Source organism: Hypomesus transpacificus, chromosome 8 (assembly GCF_021917145.1).
Source record: "Hypomesus transpacificus isolate Combined female chromosome 8, fHypTra1, whole genome shotgun sequence".
Lineage (NCBI taxonomy): Eukaryota > Metazoa > Chordata > Actinopteri > Osmeriformes > Osmeridae > Hypomesus > Hypomesus transpacificus.
The window spans coordinates 8,956,753-8,978,769 of record NC_061067.1 but is presented as its reverse complement, the minus strand read 5'-3'; the positions used below and the strand labels follow the sequence as shown (position 1 = coordinate 8,978,769).

Here is a 22,017-nt window from a genome sequence, read left to right as displayed (position 1 = left end):
GTTCCGGTACACTTTTATAACCTATCCTGTGTCCATGGATAAGTGTGAACATGGCGGTTCCGTGGAGGCACTGTTGGAGATGGAGTTCAAGCTCTTATGGCATAAGTTTACTAGAGACAATATGTATTCCTAACAGGCTGACGGCCGCGTATGCTGCGTCGTCGCTCCGAGGAACATGTTCCCTGTCTAGCTCTGGAAACCAGGTAGCGTGAACAAGACCTGCTAAGATTTCACTAGGGCGTGCTGTCAAACTCGCCAAGAAGGTCAACCAGTGTGCTGGTTAAAATGTGGTTGTCAGTGACTATCTAACTGGATCATACCGAAAAAAGTATTGTTTGGTTTATAGTTGGATTGCTATAAAGTCAATTTCGTTATCGGAATATCATTTTCTTTACGTTGTTGATTTGAATGAATGACATTGTACACATTGCATAGCTATTTAGCTAGCCATATGACTTGAGATGTTCATACAGGTTCAGCTAGCTAGCTGTGACCAGCATGTAATGCATTCGCTATGTAAAGGTCAAGACTGTTTTTGTCATTACTGGCTATAACTCTTTACTAAGCCTCACCCTTAAATTGTAGAGCATTGGCAGAAACCTCTTAGCTAGATAACAGTCATCATTTGCCCTGATAACTTGTGACACATTTATTTGGCAAAGTGAAACTTTCTCAGTGCTATATGCATATATATTCTGCATTAAGCAGAAGTTGTCAACTGTTTCCCTATAATCAGACCAAAAAAGATTGTTCTTGTTCAACAAGTAAATGTATTTGTGACATGATATGTTGATTTATTTTAGGGTAGTTCAACAACCAGGCCTGTTTACATGAATCAACAAAACAATTCAGCTTTGACAAGGTAAAAGTCCCTTTTTAAAGGTTATATTTTGGTTGTACAGTGTTGGTGAATATGTTGACGTTTTCCTTACATTAAGCTTGTATGATTGTCTTTTTCCAGGCAAAAATCAAGACTGCTGAACCCCACACCAAACCTTCTCTGCTGTCAGAGAATACACAGTGATGCTAAGCTAAAGGATCCATTCACACTAGCCCAAAAAGACTTGAATCATTTATACGACGACATCAAGAAGGTACTGTCTGCTTTGGGCCATAATAGTATAAATATTACAAAACTGAAAACCTTTTCAAATCAATCCACAAGAATAAATATACATCATTTTTCCTGTGTGCCTCAGGAGCTCTTTGTGTCTAAAATAGAGCTTAGGTCCCTGTGTGATTACTACTTTGACGGGAAGGGCAAGGCCTTCCGACCCATGATAGTAGTGCTAATGGCTCGGGCATGCAACCTCCATAGCCACAAGGACGGGTAAGACTTCAGTGTTGGTCTAGCTGTCCTGGACTAACTCACTGTACAGTTGGGCTATCTTTATCTAATTCTCACTGTCTAGTTGGGTTGTCTAATTCTCAGTGATGACATTTGAACACATTGAAAGTCATGTATACATCCATACACGTACAATTCAAAGACCACACCTACACACCCAAGGGCTATGCAAAGCACAAGGTCTTTGCCAGCACAATAAAAGTCATGACTGTTGTCATAAAACAATGCGCTTATCGGGACTGGTAGGAAATGAGATGGAGTTGATAATCCTCCCCCTTACGGCGTCTTGTCTCCTGGCTTGCAGAGATCTCCTGCCCGGACAGAGGTCGATAGCCATGATCTCGGAGATGATCCACACGGCCAGCCTGGTCCACGATGACGTCATCGACGGCTCGGACAAGCGGCGGGGCAAGACCACCATCAACGAAGTGTGGGGTGAGAGGAAGGTAAGGCGTGGCCACGGGTCTCTGTTGACGGGAGGCTTTCTGCACGGTCTGGATCAGCAGGCATCCAACTCTGTTCCTGGAGAGCTACCTTACAACCAACCGGACTCAACACTAGTTTTCTGATCAACCAGCTAATTATTTGAATTATGTTAAATGTATGTAGGTAGATCTCTAGGAACATGGTTGGAGACCCCTGGTCTGGATAGTGTTGGTATCCTGGACCTCATGCCCTCTCTTGTCTGCCCCCAGGCTATATTAGCTGGAGACTTTATCCTGTCTGCAGCCTCCATGGCTCTGGCCCGTATAGGAAACAACACAGTGGTGTCTGTTCTGTCGCAGGTTATAGAGGACCTGGTACGAGGTAACTACGCTCTCTTTACCCTCTGGAGCTGTGCTCTTCATCCCTGCTCCTCAAACTGTCCCGCAGGTTTCAAATGTTTCCTTGCTCCGACACACCTGATCGAAATGAATCGGTTGTTATCAAGCTCTGCAGAAGCCTAATGCTGACCATTCGGTTGAATCAGGTGTGCTGGAGCAGGGAAACATCTAGAATATACAGGAAAGTGGGCCCTGAGGACCAGGGTTGGAAGAGCACTGCGCTAGAGAGAACCTTACTGTTACGCTCGATAGGATTAGCTGCCTTTGATCCAACATCACTGTGTTGATCCGTCTTCCAAGGTGAATTCATGCAGCTAGGCTCCAAGGAAAACGAGAACGAGAGATTCAAGCACTACCTCGACAAAACCTTCAAGAAGACCGCGAGTCTTATCGCAAACAGCTGTAAAGCAGTATGTACGTTCTATCTCCACACAAATACAAGCACATGAGAAAGTCACCGACTTTCTTGAGACGGTACCCTCCTGGTGTGTGTTGACACACTGTTCTATTCTGCTCTGTTCAAGGTATCCATTCTGGTAAACTCTGACCCCGAAATCCATGAAATAGCCTTCCAGTATGGTCGCAACGTTGGAATCGCATTTCAGGTACAAGGGTCCTGGAATTCCGTGTCTTGCCTGCACACCCACATACGTAGTCAGATGTGTAATACACTTGTAATCATTGGACGATATTTGCCGTTTTAAGCTTCTCGCATGATCTCCCTGTTTCGTAGTTGGTGGATGATGTGCTGGACTTCACATCAAGTGCTAGCCAGTTAGGAAAGCCCTCCGCTACAGACCTCAAGCTGGGCTTGGCCACTGGACCAGTTCTATTTGCTTGTCAACAGGTGTGTGTATGTGTGTATATGCTCTTCCAGGAGCTAGTCTGCTTCAGAACTGTGAAGAAGATCAGAAACAATGCTGCTATTTCACAGTATATGTTCAGTCCTATCCCATGCATATGATCATTTACTTCGCCAGCATCTATTTCCTGTGTCAGGTTATTGTGAATTGGAATCGTTGTTACTTACGCACAGAACAAACAACATAATGCTCGAATGTGCTTGTGCCTGACGTGAGGCTTAGTTGACCTGTCTGTGTCTGTAGTTCCCAGAGCTGCACGCCATGATCATGAGGAGGTTCAGCACCAGTGGAGACGTGGATCGGGCCTGGCAGTACGTCCTGCAGGTACGGGCACAGCAGAGCTGCCGTCTGCCTTCTGATGCACGCAGACTTCTGTAACTCTGGACGCCAGTTACACATATACTGTATGTCATCATATCAGTGGGGAAATAGAAAAAAAATACACAATCGCAGGGTTAGTATGTCGAAATAAATGAAGCAATTCACCCTGCTTTGGAATGTACCGCAGAGGAATGTGTACAAATATACTGTGTATGTATATATATATACATATATATAAAAAAAAAAAAATATATATATATATACATTTTTGTATATCTCTTCCCTCCAGAGTGACGGTGTGGAGCAGACCAGCTACCTGGCCCAGCGCTACTGCCAGGAGGCCATCCGCCAGGTCAGCATGCTGAGGCCCTCCCCAGAGAGAGACGCCCTCATCCGCCTCACAGAGCTGGTGCTCACCCGGGACAAGTGAGGCCCTGCGCCCAGGGCTTCACCTCAGGCAGCTACCTGTGGCAGGCAGCCCCCCGCCCCCACCACCACCACCACCACCAGGAGGAGACGGCGCTTCAGAGCAGTGGTCTTCAGCCCTGGTCCCCAGGGCCCACTGTCCTGAATGCTTTAGAAGATGTTTCCCTGCTCCAACACACCTGGTCCAAATGAATAGGATGTTGTCAGGCTTGATTAACGACGTTTTATTTGAATCAGGTGTGTCGGTAGAGGGAAACATCTAGAACATGCAGGGCAGGGGGTCCTGAGGACCAGTGTTGAGAAAGGCTGATCCAGGGAAGAGGAGGATATGAGGTCACCGGTTCCGTAAAACAATTAAGAATTAAGTTTCTGAAAGACTTAACGCGTGCAGGTTGTCTTGCACAACCATCGTGCGATCTTTGATTCGACGTTTGAACGACGCGACTGTGAATTCAGCTCTGATCGATCGGTTACTTCACATCACTTACTCCACTTCTCCCTCTCTCCTCCTGTCCAGCAGGTGTCACTGACAACACTTTATACTCTGTTGTTTCCAGGAAAACCAGGAGACTCCCATGTTTGTCACATCTAGGAAGGGAGCCCCACTTATTTTCAATTAGATTCAATTACCAACACCTCAAACACGATTTTTAAAAATAATTTAATGAATCCTATAACACTGCTGAGAAGTTTAGCCTCTGGTCACTGGAGCACATGGAGGGGAGGGGGGGAAGGGACATTGTTTCATTATGTTATTATCACTGTATACAGTACTGTAAAACAAAAAGGCAATGGTCTGTACCTCAATCTAGCGTACTTCTCTCTCATTGAGGGTTGATTTTATTACAGGCTAGGTTTGGGGCAGGCTAGGCACTGTAGAATTATTGTAATTCCAGATAAGTTGGAAAACAGAGTATCGTTGTGTCGTTTAGGTGTTTGATGGATCTGTGTTAAGTTATTATACATGAGCCGTCCTCACCATACAGGCCAAATGTCATGGTGCTCATTAACAACCGAGGCCTTAACATCCACAAATGAACACATACTCAAATAATTAAAAAAATGTATTTTTTAAGTCAAGCCTTACCCTGTCTTTTAATGTGCACGGACCACCCCACATTATTCATAGAATGGTTTATTATAAAAGACTGTACATTAATTTTTTCAATTAACATATTATATATACAAATTAAGGGCAGAGAGAGAAAGACGAGTATTCAACATTTTCACCTGTGAAACTGAGCAGGAACACTTCTATACCTTTGATATAACAAAGCACACAGACAGAAGTTTCAAGGCATTGGCAGCAATATCCTGAAAAGGGTCAACATTGATGAGCGCAGTTAATCCTGTGTCGCATGAGTCCATTCAGGGAAGACTATCAGGAATGAGGAAACTGATTACTCTAGCGTAAGGTTCCATTCTAACCTCACATGAGAAAAATAAAAACACCAACCTAAAAAGCCATTAATCGATCAGATTGGTAAAACACAGGTATACTATAACTAGAGCTATGAAGAGTGTAGACAAAGTGAGAGGAATCATTCTGGGTCAATAAGGAAGGAAACCACTTGGCATCAAGATGGGTTCCAGACCTGAGTTATCGAACCAGATTCAAATGATGACAGTTGAGAAACAGGACGAGCTACAGTATACATTTGTTTATTCTTGCTCTTCGGCACGTGAAGGAGGTATACGTTGTCAGCTCGGTCTCCTTTATACCACTGAACTGTAAAACCGGCAGAGCGTTTATGCACACAACAGCAAAACAGTTTGAGAATTGAGCCCAGAAAACACTAATTTACAATCTATCATATTCCATTATCGATCGTTAACATTAGATACTTAATAGCATAAAAAAACTGTAGGCTATCTACAGATATTCCATGTTGTTCAGATTAGTAAGACTTTATTAATGTTGACATGTTCCCTAAACTGTGTTTTACACACAATGATGAGAAACGGGAGATGTTCCTAAGTTGAGACTTTTATACTCTGGATCAGAATGATTACTTGACCTGAAATATGATCAGATGTAAGAAATCATCTTTTACACTTAATATTACATGTTTAAGTACAGACCATAAACATTGTTTAAGTCTCAACAAGTCAGTGATTCAACAATATCATAAACCCTAAATTGCATGTACATAACATAATAGAATTATAATGGCGTAAAACAAAGGTTATACACATTTCTCTGAATTTTGTATGCATGCTTTACACCAAGACAATGTTAAGTATAACCGGTTGGGTGAAAAAAAAAATGCTGCTATTCAAACAGCTTCAAACTTCAAAATCGATCAGTCTTGATAATGAAATGGCACCATATGGTAAAACCTTGATTAAAACCCTTCTGTTGGTGGGGACATATTTGACTGATGTGTGTGTGGTATTCAGACTGGGTAAAATACAGTGATTGAGATTCATTTAATTTAAAACTACAGACATCCAATTGGCTGTAAAGCACATTATATCCTGTACAATTATCAGTAAGGACACAATTGAATGATATGCTCAGAGCCGGCATATGCATTGTATCACATCTGGGGGGAAAACATTTGTTCTGCGTAGCATAATACTCTCATTGAATAATTATAGGGAAAGTAAAATGAACATGAAACATGTTGTGCATACGTGGACAATGTGGGAGTCAGGATATACATCCTTCAGCTAGTGTCACCCTCTTTGGAGACTGCAAAATGCTCTTGTAGTTTGTAGTCTGATCCTATAAGCAACTTTGTTTATTTTATAATGTCCCAGACCCACCCATATCACACAAATACAAGTAGATATATTTATTTGTTTTAAATGCATTTGCACAGTAAAGGGGGGGGGGGGGTGGGGGGGGTAAAAACATTCTGTAATTCTGTCAAACAAAAGCACTTGTCTGTACTTCGTAGGGTCAGATCTGTTTTATTGGTCTCGAAAGATATGCCTGAATAAATATACTGTGGTAGGGTCCATTCAGTCGGCATAGTGCATGATCGACTCAACATAGTTGCCAGGGAACAGGCCGGTGGTGCCGTTGCAGATGCCCTCGAACCAGCCGTCGTCGTTTTTCTTGATGATGTAGATGATGGCTCCCTCCATAAAGGACAGCTCATCGTCCTTATCCTGGCAGTAATCGTAGATGGCCACCACTAGGGGCAAGACCAACCAGGGGAGAAGATTAGTGACAGGGCACAGACGGACGGGCAGATTAGTCACAGGCGACACAGACGGACTGGCAGTTCGAAGCAATCAGAGAGGTCGATACCCTCATTAGAAACAACTGTAATAGTCACAAAATACAGTCTCCACCTGACTGGCCAGTGTACTGGTGAGGTGACAGGGGAGAGTGCTACCTTTCTCCATGTAGGTCTTGGGAGCCCAGCTGGGGTCCCCGTCGGCGTAGGGGTCGTTGTAGTGCACCATCGCCTCCTCCTCCTCGTAGTCCACCGGGGGGGGCGGCGGCGGCGGGGGGGGCGGAGCCTCGTCAAACAGGGGCAGGTCGTCCGGGGGGGGAGGCGGAGGGGGAGTGGGGGTGTCGGCGACTGCTCGGTCACGGAGAGGGGGAGACGGGGGGGGGAAGAGAGAGAGACGGTTAGCAGCGTTCGACTGAGCGGAGGGCCGTTCGTGGGCCGTGAGCGCCTGAATGTTCTGTGTGCAGGCTCAAACTCGACAGCATGTAGGCTGGGCATGCAGACAAACCCATAGTGTGTGGAGTGAAGGGGTTTGAAGGGTCCATGCAGAGCAATTGTGGGCGTGGCATGTGGCACCAATGACTGAGACGGATGGTTTGGAGATGTAAACACACAATACATTTGTTGGCATGCAGTGTTCTGAGTTTCTCTGGCTCACTGGTTAGCATTGAGCTGAAGATCCTTCTCTGGGGATCTGGGATACAACAGAGTGTGTCCTCATGCACGCTATGAGATTGGAGAAGAAGTGTTTGGTTTTCCATTTCCATTTGCTTCTCTTGGGATTACGACGTGTCCCAATTTCATGTATAGCGTCATGCATTATTAACTTCAGTTTGCATGAGAAGGACAGGCAGGATTGTTGTTATTGGATAAGCTAGCATTCTCAATTATTTGGAATTGAAAAACGGACAGACTTTCACATCAAGTTTTCATGAGGGCAGTGGAAATGATTCATATCCATGTCAACAATGGTTGAAGATCCACAATATATAGCCCATGTTCCCGAGACCTTTGATTGTGAACTGTTGTCAGTAGAGGGCAGTAGGGTGCACTTTGCTCTAAGAACATAAATGGTCAAGCTGTTCTTAATGACACGAGCAAAACTGCACTGTCAACACAAGTGTATCTGCTGTATGGTGTGAAGCATTGGTCTTCGATATTTTTTTTGAGGAAGATTAACAGACTTCATTAAGGAGTTAACTCCAAAGTCAAGCGTGAAACAGCCTCAGAAATAATGTAGGATGGAGTAAGGGGTAGTTTCTGAGATCATGCCTTATTGCCATGGCCTTGAACAGTCCATTCACGCCATTAATTTGATTGGAAACAACCAACTTTTTTTTGGTTTCTGAGAAATAACTGTATAAAGTAGTGCCCTTGCAGTTCTGCCAATGGTTCATGACATCAATCTGGCAGGGGACAGCAGTGTCAGCTTATTTAGTGTTGCATAAAAACAAAACTAAAGGCAAAAAAACGTCAATTCACAAACCAACGGCATTCATTTCAACTGCCCAACTGCATTCAGGAATACAGTCTCCACTGTGTTCCTTTCAGAAAACTAGAGGAAGCTGTGGTGGTCAATGGCATAAGGCACGAGTCTGGACATGTGTGGTTGATGCAGGAGTGGATGGCGTTGGCGGTATCCTAGACTAGACGCAAGACATACACATGCAGACGGTAAAACTAAGCATGCAGGGTGGCTTGCGAGAGAGAGGGGGGGGGGGGGGGGGGTGAAGGTGGGTCTACTCTACATGGTATAGAGCAGGGAGGTGGAGGGCGAGGGGGGGTGTGGCTGCTGGACTTACTGTTCTCCTGCACCCGGGCCACAAAGCCTGTGAGAGGAATCTGGGGAGTGAGCTGAGGCATGGGAGGTGGCGGGGGAGCGATAGACACTGGAGCCCGCACACACACACACACGCACGGAAAAAGAAAAAAAGAGAGAGAGAAGGTGGAGAGAAGCAGAGATCAGTCACCCAGATCACGAAACAGGAAGAGTGACAGCAAAGCAGTGACACCCACCCCAGTCTACACACAGCATTAAGAAACACACGCAGGGAGATACCCCGTAAACGGTTAGCTTTGTGGACTTGTGCAGTTCTACGCCAGTGTAATCAGTGTGGCGGACGGTGGCTTAAAGCAGACAGTGAGCTTGACGTGAAGTGTTATCGGGGTCAAAGTCGAGCTATATCATGGTGTCTGGTGGTTTGAAGGATCACATGGGGATTAGGGCTGATTGTTGTTGCTCAGGCGTTTCCTGCATCTGGTGGCAAGCTGATTGAGACGACTGGAATGACAGCGTCCAGCCTGAAGGGGGCTCAACACACGATTCCTTCGGTGGTGTTCTTCCCATTTCCTGTCAGGTGACCTCAAGTGTGCATCTGAGTCCTCTGACACGTTAAAGGCACAGTGGCTGGTCACAACATGTCCAGGCACTAATCCTATGCTCTTAAATCCATGTGGTGGATTGGAGGGCAGGGTCAGAGTGTAACACCAGCTACAGGGGCCGCTCGGTAAAAGCGCGTAGCATTAAGGCTAATGCTGGGTTTGAATCCAACTCATGCCATTTCCTCCCCACCCCACTTCCTCTCCCTGCTTTCCTGTCTCTCTCCAACTGTCCTATCAATAAAGCTGAAAAAAGCCCCAAAACATATTTCAATAAGTCACCCTTGTCAACCCTGGGTTCACCAGTTATTCTAGGAAACTCCCCCTTCCCAGAACCCACGCCATATAGAAAGAAGAGGTCGTGACTCAGCAGAATACTCACAGCCTCCCGCTAGGCCACATAAACATAGAAACATGTTGTATGGTAATCTGCTTGCTAACTTGGGTTCCTGAACTTGTCAAATGCTTCCCCTTCCCTGCATTACGCGTACTGTCAAACGCAGATCGTTTCCTCTCGAGGCCTGTTGATAGGCCACAGCACCGTTTCCCATCACAGTGGTGCAGTGGAAGCGGGCCAGAGTGGGTGAAGCCTTATTCAAAACGACCCGCGTGGCTGGAGGTTCAGATTTCCCCTCCTTTCCAGCTGAAACGTTCTCGCTCCGACAGACAGCATGTCTCTTCCTCTGGGGCTGAGGGGGAAGCGGGACTGAACCAAAAATAGGCCCTGGGCTTAAACAGTGAGCACCTTGAGCTGGGAGTCACCTTGTAGACGCCGGCTACTGCGTTTGATAGCAGAGGAGGAAACCAAGGCATGTACAGGAGCTCAGACCCGGTGCTTCAGAAGTTGCGTCTGCTTGCTCTGCGGATATTGATTGGCTGCTTTGCATCCAGGGAGCAAGCAAGGACAAGGCGTGCTGCGTCGATGCTAAAAACGTTCCAGCCAGCGGAGAAAAATCCTTAACCTGCACTTTCAGGAGGGAGGAAGTCAATACCAGAAAGCCAACTTGACCTTCAGGAATAGATGACTGCGCTTTTTCCCACACAGAAAACAAACTCCCAATGTTGGCCTGAAGATGACGTCTATGTGGATGTCATGTTAATGTAGACGGGTGGGACATTTTTCCAAACTGAGCAGGAAGTTATGTTTGGGTGTGACTGGAGTCACCGGAGAGATAAGCTTCTGTGGAGTTCAACGGCCCTCTCGGACCTAGCCAGTGATCGCTAACGGTCATCTACAAACTGAAGGGTAGTGGTGGTGGTGGGGGGGGGGGGAGGTATACACGTCAACATGCCGGTGTCTTACTTGAGTTCTGGGTGTAGGCCAGGGTACCCCCATTCATATGAGGCTGCTGTTGCTGCTGTAGTTGTTGCTGCTGCTGTAGTTGTAGTTGTTGTTGCTGTAACAACTGCTGCTGCTGTAACTGCTGTTGCTGCTGCAGGGAGAACTGGGAGGTGACTGACGGAGCCCTGCGATAGGTGCCCGTGGCCGAGACCATGGAAACGGAGGAGGTGGTGGAGTTGTGCCGCGAGATCTGCCGCGAGATGGTGCCGAACTGGGACATGGGGATGGGACCCAAACCTGGCCCAGGGGCCACCGCTAGAAACACCAGGGAGAGGAGGGGAGGGGAAGAGGAGGAGGGGGGATCAGTGAAGGAGAGGAGGGACAGAAGAAAGGAGGGATGGGTTAGATAAGTTAGTACAGACCCCAATAATTGATTGGAACCCTTCACAAATCAAACAACAGAAGCCGTATCAATCACCAACCGCAAAGCTTGTGAGCAGGAGATGAGAAACACGAGACTGAGTGACAATACAGATCCACCAACAGAGATGAATCCATGTATACAGCTGAAAGCGACAAGATCAAAAGAACATCCAGATTTGAGGAGTGGTAGTAAGTCCTGATTGGTGAGTCCTGAGACAAAGGCTAGAGTTAGACCCTGGGCCGCTCGGGGGTGGGGGTGGAGGGGTTAGACTCGCTGATGAAACAACGCGTTTGGGGATTGTGTGGACGGTTGCGATGGTGAGGCTGTGTGCACACGGGGATGGGAGGATGCTGAACGTTATGTCACAGCAGTGGGCCCCCTCTCTCTACTCGGGCATTTCCTGTTTATGGAGGTAGATAACAGCAGCTCTCTGGGGGGGGGGGGGTTCAGATCTCAGATGCTGGAGGGTGGAACCAGAGCGATGTCTTACCCACAGGATCACAGGCGTAAACACAGGAGCCAGCAGAGTAAACAAACATTATCTTGCGCACAGACTGAGAGGACACAAACGGCTGTTGGCATCCTAACAGTGACAAGCACACGTTTCATCACTGATTTAAATGCGGACAAAACAGACAGTGTTTTAACATGTTGAGGGGACCGGCGCGGACTGATTGGATGGCGTGGAGGAGGAACAGGATCACAGTGCACCTCCAGCACACCAGCAGATTTCGAACGAGCCCCAAAGCACCACCACCAGAAGCAAATTTGGACACACACAGACACTCCCAAACACACGTACGCACACTAGCAAGCGCACATACGCGCGCGCCAATGCACTCTTTGCCACCAGGGTGAAAAGCAAGCTCGGCAGTAGAGGATAGTCCAGTTGAGCCCCGGTGCAGAGAGAGATGGCCGACGGGTCTGGTGGGCGGGCGGGGTGTCTCACCTACGACTGGAGCTGCGTCTGTAGTCCCCAGCCCTGGTAGGGGAGGGGCTGGAGGAGGAGGAGGAGGGGCTGGGGGAGGTGGAGGTGCCCCAGGAGGAGAAGACATGGGCGGGACTGAAACAGGCCGGGCACAGCCGTTAGTGGATGTTTTGGGGTCAAGAAATCACACGCGTTGGTGGCGTAGCCTGAGAAAACGGGCCGTTTTCAACTGAAACGGCGTCGAAACGGCACGACTACCTCCGACTGGGAATAAGAGCAAGTCAGACAGAAGTCGACCTCGGGAGAATACACGCGCGCACGGTGAACGTTGCCATGGTGACAGGCTTACCGACAGGGCTCTAGCTAGCTGTGCTGCAGCTATGATGTAGCCTGGAGCTGAACACAGCAGAACCCTGTTCCACAGCTCATCAAAACACCGATACATAATGCAAAACTCTGAAAATAAATCTATCTCGTTCGAATTTCATGCGGAACATCGACATGCATTGTATGCTGCATTTAAAAAGTGTGTCTTTTGTCCCCCCTTCCCGCCACAGCGCTGGCCCTAATGTAGGTTGCCCTATTTAGAGTGTCTGCTCTGTTACAAGCACAAAGGGCCAGTGTAATCCCTCCCAGCCTGGTAAACCCAGTCTCTGTTCTTCCTCTTCTCTCCAACAGCTCCATTAACACGCCCTTTAATTGGACCCACTCGTTCAAAATTGTTATTGGCGATATAAAACAACATCAATAATAATATGCGTGCGTGTAGGGGGGGGTTGCCCCCCCCCCCTAGAATTCCCATCATGTGAGTCTGCGAGGCCCGTTGAGGAGCCGTCTCTCATCGAGGCTCACCTGGTCCAGAGTTGGGAATGGAAGGCGTAGGCACGGCGATGGGAATGCCGATACTGCTGCTCCCGCTGTTCTCCCTGCTGCCACTCCCCCCACTGCTGCCACTGCAGAGAGGAGGAGAGAGAGAGAGAGGGGGGGAGGGAGAGAGAAAGAGAGTAAAAGGGAGGGAGAGAGAGGGGAGGGAGAGACAGAGGGGAGAGAGACACAGAGAAAGAAAAGGTCAGAGAGTCAGACAGAGAGAGGGGAGGGAAAAAGAGAGAGCGCAAAATATTAGAGAGTTATTGAGGGCATGTTCCTTTTATATGGGCCAACCTGCAGAGACCAGAGCACAGACAGTGGGTATCTATAAACACCACAGCTGCAGGTGGGCTGTCATGTCCCATTGAGAAAAAAAAACATTCTAGAAGCACCAACGTCCCTCACACAGAAAGAAACTGCATCCTGAAGAACGGCTTCCCTTCAAAGCCACCTCTATCGGTTACACTCGCCTTTCACATCTCGTAGCACATAAACAAACTATCGCGCCATCGCTGCGCTTCGCATCCAGCGCAACCGAGGGATGTGACAACAAACACATTCAATGGGAGGACAGCGAGGCAGAGTGACAGCATTGGTGTGACAGCGCCACGGTGACGGCACACGAGCCACCGCCTGCAGAGTACATGTCTGTGACTGTTCAGACGCCACGGGGAGATCATCGCAGGGACGTCCTGTGGGGGTCAAACCCAGCCCGAGTCGATCGTCGGCCTGCGTTTGACCTCCCCAGGAATTCAGATCAATGACTGCACCCCCCTTAAATCGCCCCAGGGCTGGCCCAGATCCCACTCCCTACTATCAGCCCCCCCCACCCCCCTCTCCCCCCCCCACCCCATCATCCCTCGCAGTCAAGCTGCACCCCCCCTCCCTGTACGTGTGTGAGGCTGGCCTGGGGCTGGGGGGGCACTAACAGCAGGGGGGCCCTGAGCCAGGAATCCATCCCATGCTCGCTGCTGAGTGGGGGAGATGAGCGTGTGTGTGTGTTGGGGGGATAATGCGCATGTTGGGGGGGGAGGATGGTAGAGTGTGTGTGTGCATGTGTGAGAGGGGGGCTTAGGCATGGATTCAGAGAGGGGATTCACGATCCACTCCCTTTCCACTCTGACGGGAGAAATCCACATCTCAGTCTCTGTAGTGGTGGCAGTCTCCATCCCTCTCTGGCTCTGCCCTCCCCCACACTCAGGAGTCATCTTCACTCTTCATCTTTCATATGCTTGGTGCCTCCCTCCCCCCCTCCCTCCCTCTATCACTGCTTTCTCTCCCTCGTCTGCTCCCTCGGACATCGCCGCCCTGGGCTGCGCCTCCTTCCTGCCCCCCCTCCCCCCCTGTGGTGTCTCTCCGTCCTCTCTCACAACCCCTCCTCTCCAGATATCGAGTTTCACAAATGCTATCACAACCCACAACGTCCACGCAAAGACGACTCCCTACCTCCCTCTAACAAACACAAACGAATCAAAACTCCATCTGAGACAGACAACTCAAATAAATGCCTCTGACAAAAATATCATATATATATAAATAAATATTATATATAAAATAAGGGATTTCCGGAATCGGGGACTGGGGACTGGGATATTGATATATATATATATATATATATATATGAGTGAGTGCCAGAGCGAGAGAGAGAGAGCTCTTGTGCGAGAGCTGGATAATCGGAGCCAGTTTACGGTTCCGCTCATCCAACAGTGATGTGGCATCGGCGACAGCTACGGTGGGCGACGTGGTCATGGTTTGTGACAAACCCCATCCAGCTGAGGGGCCAGCCCAACACCTGGAGCCCAACACCTGGAGCCCCACGCTGTGAGAGGACACGGCAGCCCCCATCACCAAACACACCAGAGCACCACCCCAAGCAGAGCTGCAGCGCACCTGGGTGGGAGAGACGACAAGCTCAACGCCAGGAAGGGAACTGGGAAGGGATGAATGAACATGGACTATACTAGAGAGGGGATGAGAATTACGAGAGACTGAATGAGGGAGAGAGAGAGATGAAAAGGGTGGTATTTCTGGAGCGAGAGGCATTACAGGCTCTTTGGCTAACAAGACCACTTCAATCAGTCATAACTCTGACTGCCTCTGACTGCCTCTGACTGCATGACGGCAGCTCTCCCGTCAGGCTGCCGTGGTTTGTGACCAAGGCTTTTCTGAGGCATGGTGGCAGGGGTGTGGCCACACACACACACGTCCTTACAGAATCGTTTCTTTCCAAATGCTCAGGTAGGTAGTTCTGAATGTGAACCCTTCCAAGCTGCTGTGTGTGGTTAACTACAGAAGAACAGGGAGCAGGGAGAGGAAGCACCTCAAGCTGCTGAACTGAAGACAGCAGACATGCTGGGAACAGGACGATATTTATGGCTTCAGTCCAATTTGTCTTTTTCTCTATACATTTTTTTCTTTTTTATGATCAGTTTACAGGTGATGTGAAGACACAAAGCAAAATTTAGCCACCTACAGATGTATGCATGCGTTCATCCGTGTGTGTGTGTGTGTGTGAGAGTGAGAGTGAGAGAGAGAATGAGTGGGTGAATGAGTGAGCGGGGCGAGCGGGTTAAGAGGTCATGGGGGAGGCAGGGCCAGCGAGGCACGGCGCGTGCGTCAGGGGCGCGTCTCCGTGCGGAGGGCGCGGGAGCTCTGGAGCGGGCGGGGCAGCGGCGACGGGCGGGGCAGTCACCTGTGGGTCCTCTGTCTCTGGTTGAGAGAGGCGGTGCGTCCCGGGCTGTGCTGGCTGCCCAGCCGGGCCGGGCTGGTCATGTAGTCGTTGGGCACCGTGGGCGGCTTCACCGGCTCCAGGGTCTTATAGGGCGTGTTGCGGCTATCACGAGAGACAGACACAAAAGAGATTAGGACTCGACAAGGGGATACAATACTAAATGGGGAGTTAACAAGGAGATACAACATGGAATGGATAGTTAGTGGGTACAAAACTGAAATTAATAGGTGAATCAACTCCCACCCCCACCCATGAACGTGGGTCGGGCTGCAGCAGGGGTATGTAATTGAACGAAGCTCAAGCAGCCCGTCTGTCAGTGAGCGTTCCAAATCCTATCAATTGATCCTGCTGGGGTGGTTTTCCACACCGATGAGATTTGCGCAAAGGGCTGAAAAACGAGAGCAGCCGAGCTAAAGCCGGTAACACGGTGTGATTACTGTCTCAGCCGTGTCGGCGTCAGCACCGGAATAATGCTCAGCTCAGCCTGCTGGTGCAGAGAGAGGCAACCGCGCATCCCAAAGAAGGAACAAGTCTGCACGTTTAGACGCGACATTTGCAGGCATTTGTCATGCTTTATTGGACCGTATTTTTTAAGTGGAGTGTGACAGGAAAGGTAGAGGAGGAGAGAGAGAGAGAGAGAGAGAGAAAGGGGGGGGGGGGGAGAGAGACATGCAGAAAATGGCCAAGGCTGGAATCGAACCCGGGCCGCTGCAGTGAGGCCTCAGCCTGCATGGTACGCCCACTGATCTGGTAAGCTACCAGGGCGCCCACGTGTGCACGCCTCCAGGGACGGGCCGTAGCACACGTCGTCTACCGCACACTGGGACCAGACGGCTCCTTACCCCAGCGTGCCACGCCCCGACATGGGCGGGCTCGGAGGCTTCTGCGTGGGCGGATTGGTCCGTGATAACGTCCCTCCTCCTCCTCCTCCTCCCCTGATGGACTGGTTGTTTCCGTGCTGCTGCTGGGGGGGGGGGGGGGGGGGGGGGGGGAACAGAAAGGCAGTCAGGCAGCTTGTCAGATCAGAGGGTGTTGTGTGGTTAGAGTGCTGTAATGGGTTTCCCAGATGTGACACGGCCCAGGTTACAACATCCATTGTTGATCTGCTAAAGCCAGGAGACTGCAGCTCTTGCATCATCAGCCGGGGGTGGCTGGAACTTCAAGAAGGTTCGGAGATAAGAGTGTATTTGTCTTTCTCTTTGTATTGCCAAGCACGCAACCAATCAAGCACACTAGGCCAAGGCAAGGCGGCAGTTAAATATTTACACTTTTTGGTTTAAACAATAGCTATAAATATTACATATACATCAGCGGGCATGTTGCCACTGGGAAACCCCCCAGCTAAGAAGCTCTTCACAGGGAAGACGGGGCTGGAATGGTTAACTTATTCATTCATGATAGAGGGTGTTACAGCGGACTATGAACGACGCATGAGTTTAGATAAGTCTAAAGGGACTACAGGTTACTATGGTAACAACAAAGACTACAACAACCAACTAAACAGGGAGTTTCTGGGAATATGGGGGGGAGGGCTGAAGAAGCAGCCTATCAATAATAGACTTTGACAGGGCGGGTCACATGACAAACAGGACTTACCTTGGCTTTTAGCCACTTAACGTGGGTGGAAGGAGGAAGAAGAAGAAGGAAAAAAAAAGAGAAAGAGAGAACAGGCATGTCAAAATCGCTGTCTTAACGGTTCAGTACAGGGGAGGACCATTCACCAGGGTATTTACACAGAGTCAACATTTGGAAAGAGCCGAGGGAGTGCTGTGGTTAGGTGTGATCTAACCACTGGAGAACACGGAGGGTCACCCGCGTGTTTTTCTGCTCCTGTCTGATTCTTATCTCTCCGCCACACCCCAGCCCCGGCCAGCCGCCCGGCCCACAGCCCTCCACAGGCCCATTGTCAACTCAAACCGGTATTGCAACACCTCGTCTAAGAATGACAAACAAAACGAGCTCTCTTCGATTGTATTGGCGCAGTGTTAAATAAAGGCTCATGAACAACCTAAATGTCGCATGTCATTTTACTTTCCCGTTGATTTTACGATTGGATAATGACAATTGTGCTTGAGAGAGCTGGACAGAGGAGGAGCCGGGAGAGTTGTGCAGTTAATTCAGAACTAAGCACCGAGTCAAGGGCCTCGTCAATAATTCAGGTTCCCAGAGGGCCGTGCTGTGGCCATCACATCAGCCGCAGGACAGGAGACCACCTCCAGCAGAGCGGAGGAGGGTCCAGAGCACAGCCAGCTCTGGGCAGCCACGCCATGTTGCTACGCTGACGTAAAATGGCCGTCGGGGTTGTTCAGTCGCGATATCAGGAATATGGGTTAGAACATTCACGGATTGTAACGATGGCGTGGATAATAAACGTTTAGGATGATTTCTGACATCGGTCAGTTAATCAATCATAACCTCTCCTACAACTTCTGCGTTAAGGGCGTCAGGCTTCGCTCTGACACTCTGTAAAAGCATCCTCACAGATCTATCAATGATCTGCATGAGATCTATAGATCAGTAGGATCAGATGGGTCTCTCTAGACGTTCTGGCCTGTAAAGATGGCAGCAGTGAGGTGGGCCACAGGCCAGAGATTATACAGAGATGTGCTGACTTCAGGACTCTGGGAGGAAACCAGCAGGGTCATCAGATAAGCAACAAGTCTGGTCACCTTCATCCCAGGCCAGAGAAAGCACAATCCTGTGCACTTCAGACCTCAAACGCAAGAACAATTCCTAACCTTTAGCTGTTTCAGTCAATTATTTACAACAACGCAAACTTTTTTTAATTTTTTTTTTTACCTTGACCATTTTTTTTTTTTTTTACCGGCTACAAATCCCTCTCTGAGACCATCTGAGCTCCTCGTGCATTAGACAGGTTGTTCTGAGTGGCTTCCGCAACTGAAGCAACGTGGCAGCGACGTCAACTCCAAAACAACATCTGACACGGGGCCCTGCATTCCTGACAGCGCTTGACTAGATTATCAGTCAGCTGATAAATCTCATTTTTTTCAATAACGGTGAAAATCACCCCTTCAGTTGGTGTGTGTGGAGAGAGAGACATACAGAAAGACATGAGAGAGCACCCTCTAATCCTGCAGTCAGATGACTCAGTTTATATGGCAGCTTACACCGTCAATATAAAGTCACCAGGCTCTGAATCTCATTAGGAGTTCAACCTCTCCTGTCCCCCCTCTCTTCTCTCTGCACCTGGTGCCTTGGTGCAGAATATCTCATAGCATGTCAATAGGGAAGCTGCAACTAATGTCCATTCAACAGTGTGTGTGTGTGTTAAACTGGCATTTTAGAATCGACCCACTGTCGGTTAGTAAACCGGGGCTGGATATTCTACAGGGCCCAATAGCTGTCAGCTTTCCCATCAGTTACTGTAGACGTCAGATGAATTAAAGCTTGGTATTGACGCTAAATATTGATTAGAGCTGCAGGCTTTGACACACAAAGACGTGTGTGTATGTGTTCCAATTCCTTTCATTCACCACATCTACAGTTTCCCTCCCCCTATCCCTCATTATCATGGACATACAGGGTTTTAACAAATCCATCAAGGCTACCTCCAAAAAGGGATATGTGGGTAAAAGAAGTATGACCACTAAGCATGTTCCTGTCTTCATAAATATTAGATCTATTGCTGTCCCCGCGGGCCTTGAAGTGACAGACATAAACGACAACAGGCAGTATCAAGACATAATAGACCGCAACATCTCTTATCTCAATAAGGACATTACGGACATGGACGGTTGTGATCGATATCAACCTCGTTTAAAACCTTTTCAGGCCACACTAGGTCACACACCCTTTCAATGCGACATGCATGTCCTGTGTGAGTTCAGGCCTGGGAAATTGAGACAGGCAGCATGGCTTTTATCCCATCCTATCACGGCCCATCGTTCTACTGGAAGACAATGGTGGCTGCTAATCTAATCTGCATGACAGCAGCCATTGATTGGCTGATTAATGGGGGCTCTAGAGAGAGGTGGACATCTCTGAATGGATCAACCAACTAGAGTTGTTATGTCATTAGACCCGCTGTCATGGCGACCACCCCTGACCCCTAACGTAGAGCTGAATGTCGACCATTGAGAACACAGCAGTGTGTAGGCCTGCACAGTAGTCAGTATACCTTTCAGATCTTGGAAAGAAAGGGTTGTAAGTATAATGGGTTATGACAGATGTTACTCAAGCACTAAAAGCTCTCCAAGACTTACCCGTTTGATATCGGACGTGCAAGAACACGATTATAAGGGGAGAGGGGGTCTAAAGTGCTTTCTGAACATCTCATAAATTCATCAGAGCTCACCCTGCACATCCTTCACAAGGCTCCTAGAATAGCACATAGAAACCTATCCAACAGTGTCATCATTCTTGTCAATCACCCACAATGGATTGTCAGTCTGGCCAGCCAGGTGCACACAAAGATGCACACGTGAGAGACAGGCAGACAGGGGCAGAGAAGGGGGGGGGGGGGGGGAGGGTCTTAACCTGCCCAACGAATGACCAGACCGGGGAGAATGTGAAGGAGGGTTATGGGAGAGAATACAGAACACACCACAGGGCACTCCTTCAGATGTTCCACTGTAAGAGAGAGAGAAGCAAGGAGGAAGGAGAAGTAAGATAGGGGAAGAGAGAAATGTGAGGGGGGGGGGGGGGGTGAGTCAGACAGAGAAAGAGACGGAGACAGGCGGCCCCTCACCTTGACCCCGTGGCCCACATCGTCCAGGACGTTGTAGTCGATGGGTTTCCTGATGTACCTCACGGGACGCTCCATGTTGGCGGGGGCGATGATCTTGTGGGTCCGCGCCGTGTTCTTATTGGTCGTCAGGATCCCGATCTCCCGCCGGGCCACCTTCTCTTTGTGGATGTCCACCGTCTGAACACAGCCCAGGAGGAGGGAGAAGACCGCGTTAGCAGACATGATAAGAGACAGTTACAGACAGCTATGAGACCCTTCTCTTTGTGGATGTCCACCGTCTGAACACAGCCCAGGAGGAGGGAGAAGACAGTGTTAGCAGACACGATAAGAGACAGTTACAGACAGCTATTAGACCCAGACAAGGATTGGATTTCCAGCTTCTCCTAGGGCCACTAGGGCTACTTTAATTGAATCACGTTGCCGTTTTCATTGCGAGGCTCTTAATGCCACATACGTTCATTACAGCTCACAAGAGTGGTTGGACCATGCTATGACTGTGGACAGTGTGTTTGGTTCCTGATCTGAGGACTGAAAACCCCTTACCAATGGTTGCCAGCCAAGTAATGTACTACATTACCATCTCCACAACCTTCTCAGAGGAATTTCTCATTTATGCTCAGGTAAAGGGTTGCCTGGCTAAGAAAACCTTTCCAATGTCATTATTAGAGCATCCAACATTTTTTTTTAAACCTAAGGGCATTTAGTGCCATTTAAAATGAAAACGCAGGATACTTTAGGCAGCATTCCATAAGGAAATTAAATCTTCTGTGTTTCTACATTACATATTTATAAGGTTTTTGTCTCGAGCCATTAAAGCTGACTGCTCTCTGTGAGGGAGGGTAATAAAGAACTGCAGCCTTCGGCACAAACGAGATGAATTATGGGAGAGAATGGAGTGTTTTGCGTCTGAAATCGCTACTCTGTTTGATTAATGGCCTTGTACTCTTTATACAGACTAATTGCCTCCACCTTTTATAATTATTTTACTGAAATACTTTAAACTGACCATTTTCGTGCAGACACATTTGTGTGTGTGTGTGTGTGTCTGTGTGAGGAACAAAAAAGGCGGAGGACACATTTGCAGTTGTGGACAGTTCTTGAAACTGTCCATCTACACAACCAATTCTTTTTGGAATTGAACACTCATAATATTTGTCCGCTATGAAAGAAGGAAACTGTTAGAATCAGGTGCAGTGATTATTAGTGAGTTATTAAGTCAATCACATGCATCTGAAATGTCCTCCCCTTATTCACTCATCCCTCTCCCAGACCAGTCCCTCCATCCCCCCGCCTCCCTCAGCTGCTGTTCCTCTGAGAGATGAAAGGCCATGTCTGCTGAGGGTCCGGCCAGTCAGAGGCCTCTCTCAAGGGAGGCCGCAGGGGCCACAGCCAACAGAGGAGTCCTTTCATACGGAGGGGATCTGGAGGTAGCAAGCTAGCTAGATAGAGGAGCTCTCTCTCGTCTCTGTCTCTGGCCATCCTCTTGTCTTCGCTGAGGGCATTTGTTTTACGAGTTGCCCTCCCCCCCCCCCCTCCCCAATGAACGTCTCCTTATTCAAGTACGAAGGCGTCACTTCGGATGAGTTATGAAGAGCTCGATAAGCTGTATACACAGTCTCACACACAGTCTTAACACTATCGATCAGAGGGGATCGTCCTTTTTATCGCCACGTGTGTTTCACAGGAGAGACAGCAGATGAAATGGGTCCGTCAACGTGGCGGGGGAGTTCC

The 22,017-nt window shown here is 48.6% G+C and overlaps 2 protein-coding genes across 8 annotated transcripts in view; one reads left to right on the top strand and one right to left on the bottom strand.

Annotated features, from left to right (window-relative positions):
- Positions 1-27: 27 nt before the first annotated feature.
- pdss1 (prenyl (decaprenyl) diphosphate synthase, subunit 1) lies at positions 28-5,178 on the top strand. The gene is made up of 11 exons (XM_047024248.1): positions 28-203; positions 804-862; positions 962-1,094; positions 1,200-1,330; positions 1,653-1,794; positions 2,044-2,155; positions 2,473-2,582; positions 2,697-2,777; positions 2,906-3,019; positions 3,279-3,359; positions 3,646-5,178. Exons 1-11 carry the CDS (start codon positions 51-53, stop codon positions 3,784-3,786), a joined length of 1,257 nt encoding a protein of 418 aa, XP_046880204.1. The 5' UTR covers positions 28-50; the 3' UTR covers positions 3,787-5,178.
- The window catches only part of abi1a (abl-interactor 1a), a 32,493-nt gene continuing 15,375 nt past the window's right edge, over positions 4,900-22,017 (bottom strand). The window contains exons 3-11 of one of the 7 annotated variants that reach the window (XM_047024242.1): positions 20,287-20,463; positions 16,421-16,539; positions 15,540-15,680; positions 12,833-12,933; positions 12,002-12,115; positions 10,650-10,943; positions 8,770-8,856; positions 7,130-7,318; positions 4,900-6,925 (exon numbers count right to left, since the gene is read on the bottom strand). In XM_047024242.1, the coding sequence (XP_046880198.1) occupies positions 6,750-6,925; positions 7,130-7,318; positions 8,770-8,856; positions 10,650-10,943; positions 12,002-12,115; positions 12,833-12,933; positions 15,540-15,680; positions 16,421-16,539; positions 20,287-20,463 (1,398 nt within the window). In that variant the 3' untranslated portion in view covers positions 4,900-6,749. Of the gene's footprint in view, positions 6,926-7,129; positions 7,319-8,769; positions 8,857-10,649; positions 10,944-12,001; positions 12,116-12,832; positions 12,934-15,539; positions 15,681-16,420; positions 16,543-20,286; positions 20,464-22,017 lie in introns of all 7 variants that reach the window. The other 6 variants (XM_047024241.1, XM_047024244.1, XM_047024245.1 and 3 more) reach the window with 6 other exon arrangements.

Excerpts from the sequence above, each read along its gene's own strand:
- pdss1 (XM_047024248.1), top strand. The coding sequence starts at position 51 with ATGGCGGTTCCGTGGAGGCACTGTTGGAGATGGAGTTCAAGCTCTTAT. Across the intron at positions 204-803 it reads TGTCTAGCTCTGGAAACCAG|GGTAGTTCAACAACCAGGCC; the intron begins GTAGCGTGAACA and ends GATTTATTTTAG. Across the intron at positions 2,156-2,472 it reads TATAGAGGACCTGGTACGAG|GTGAATTCATGCAGCTAGGC; the intron begins GTAACTACGCTC and ends CCGTCTTCCAAG.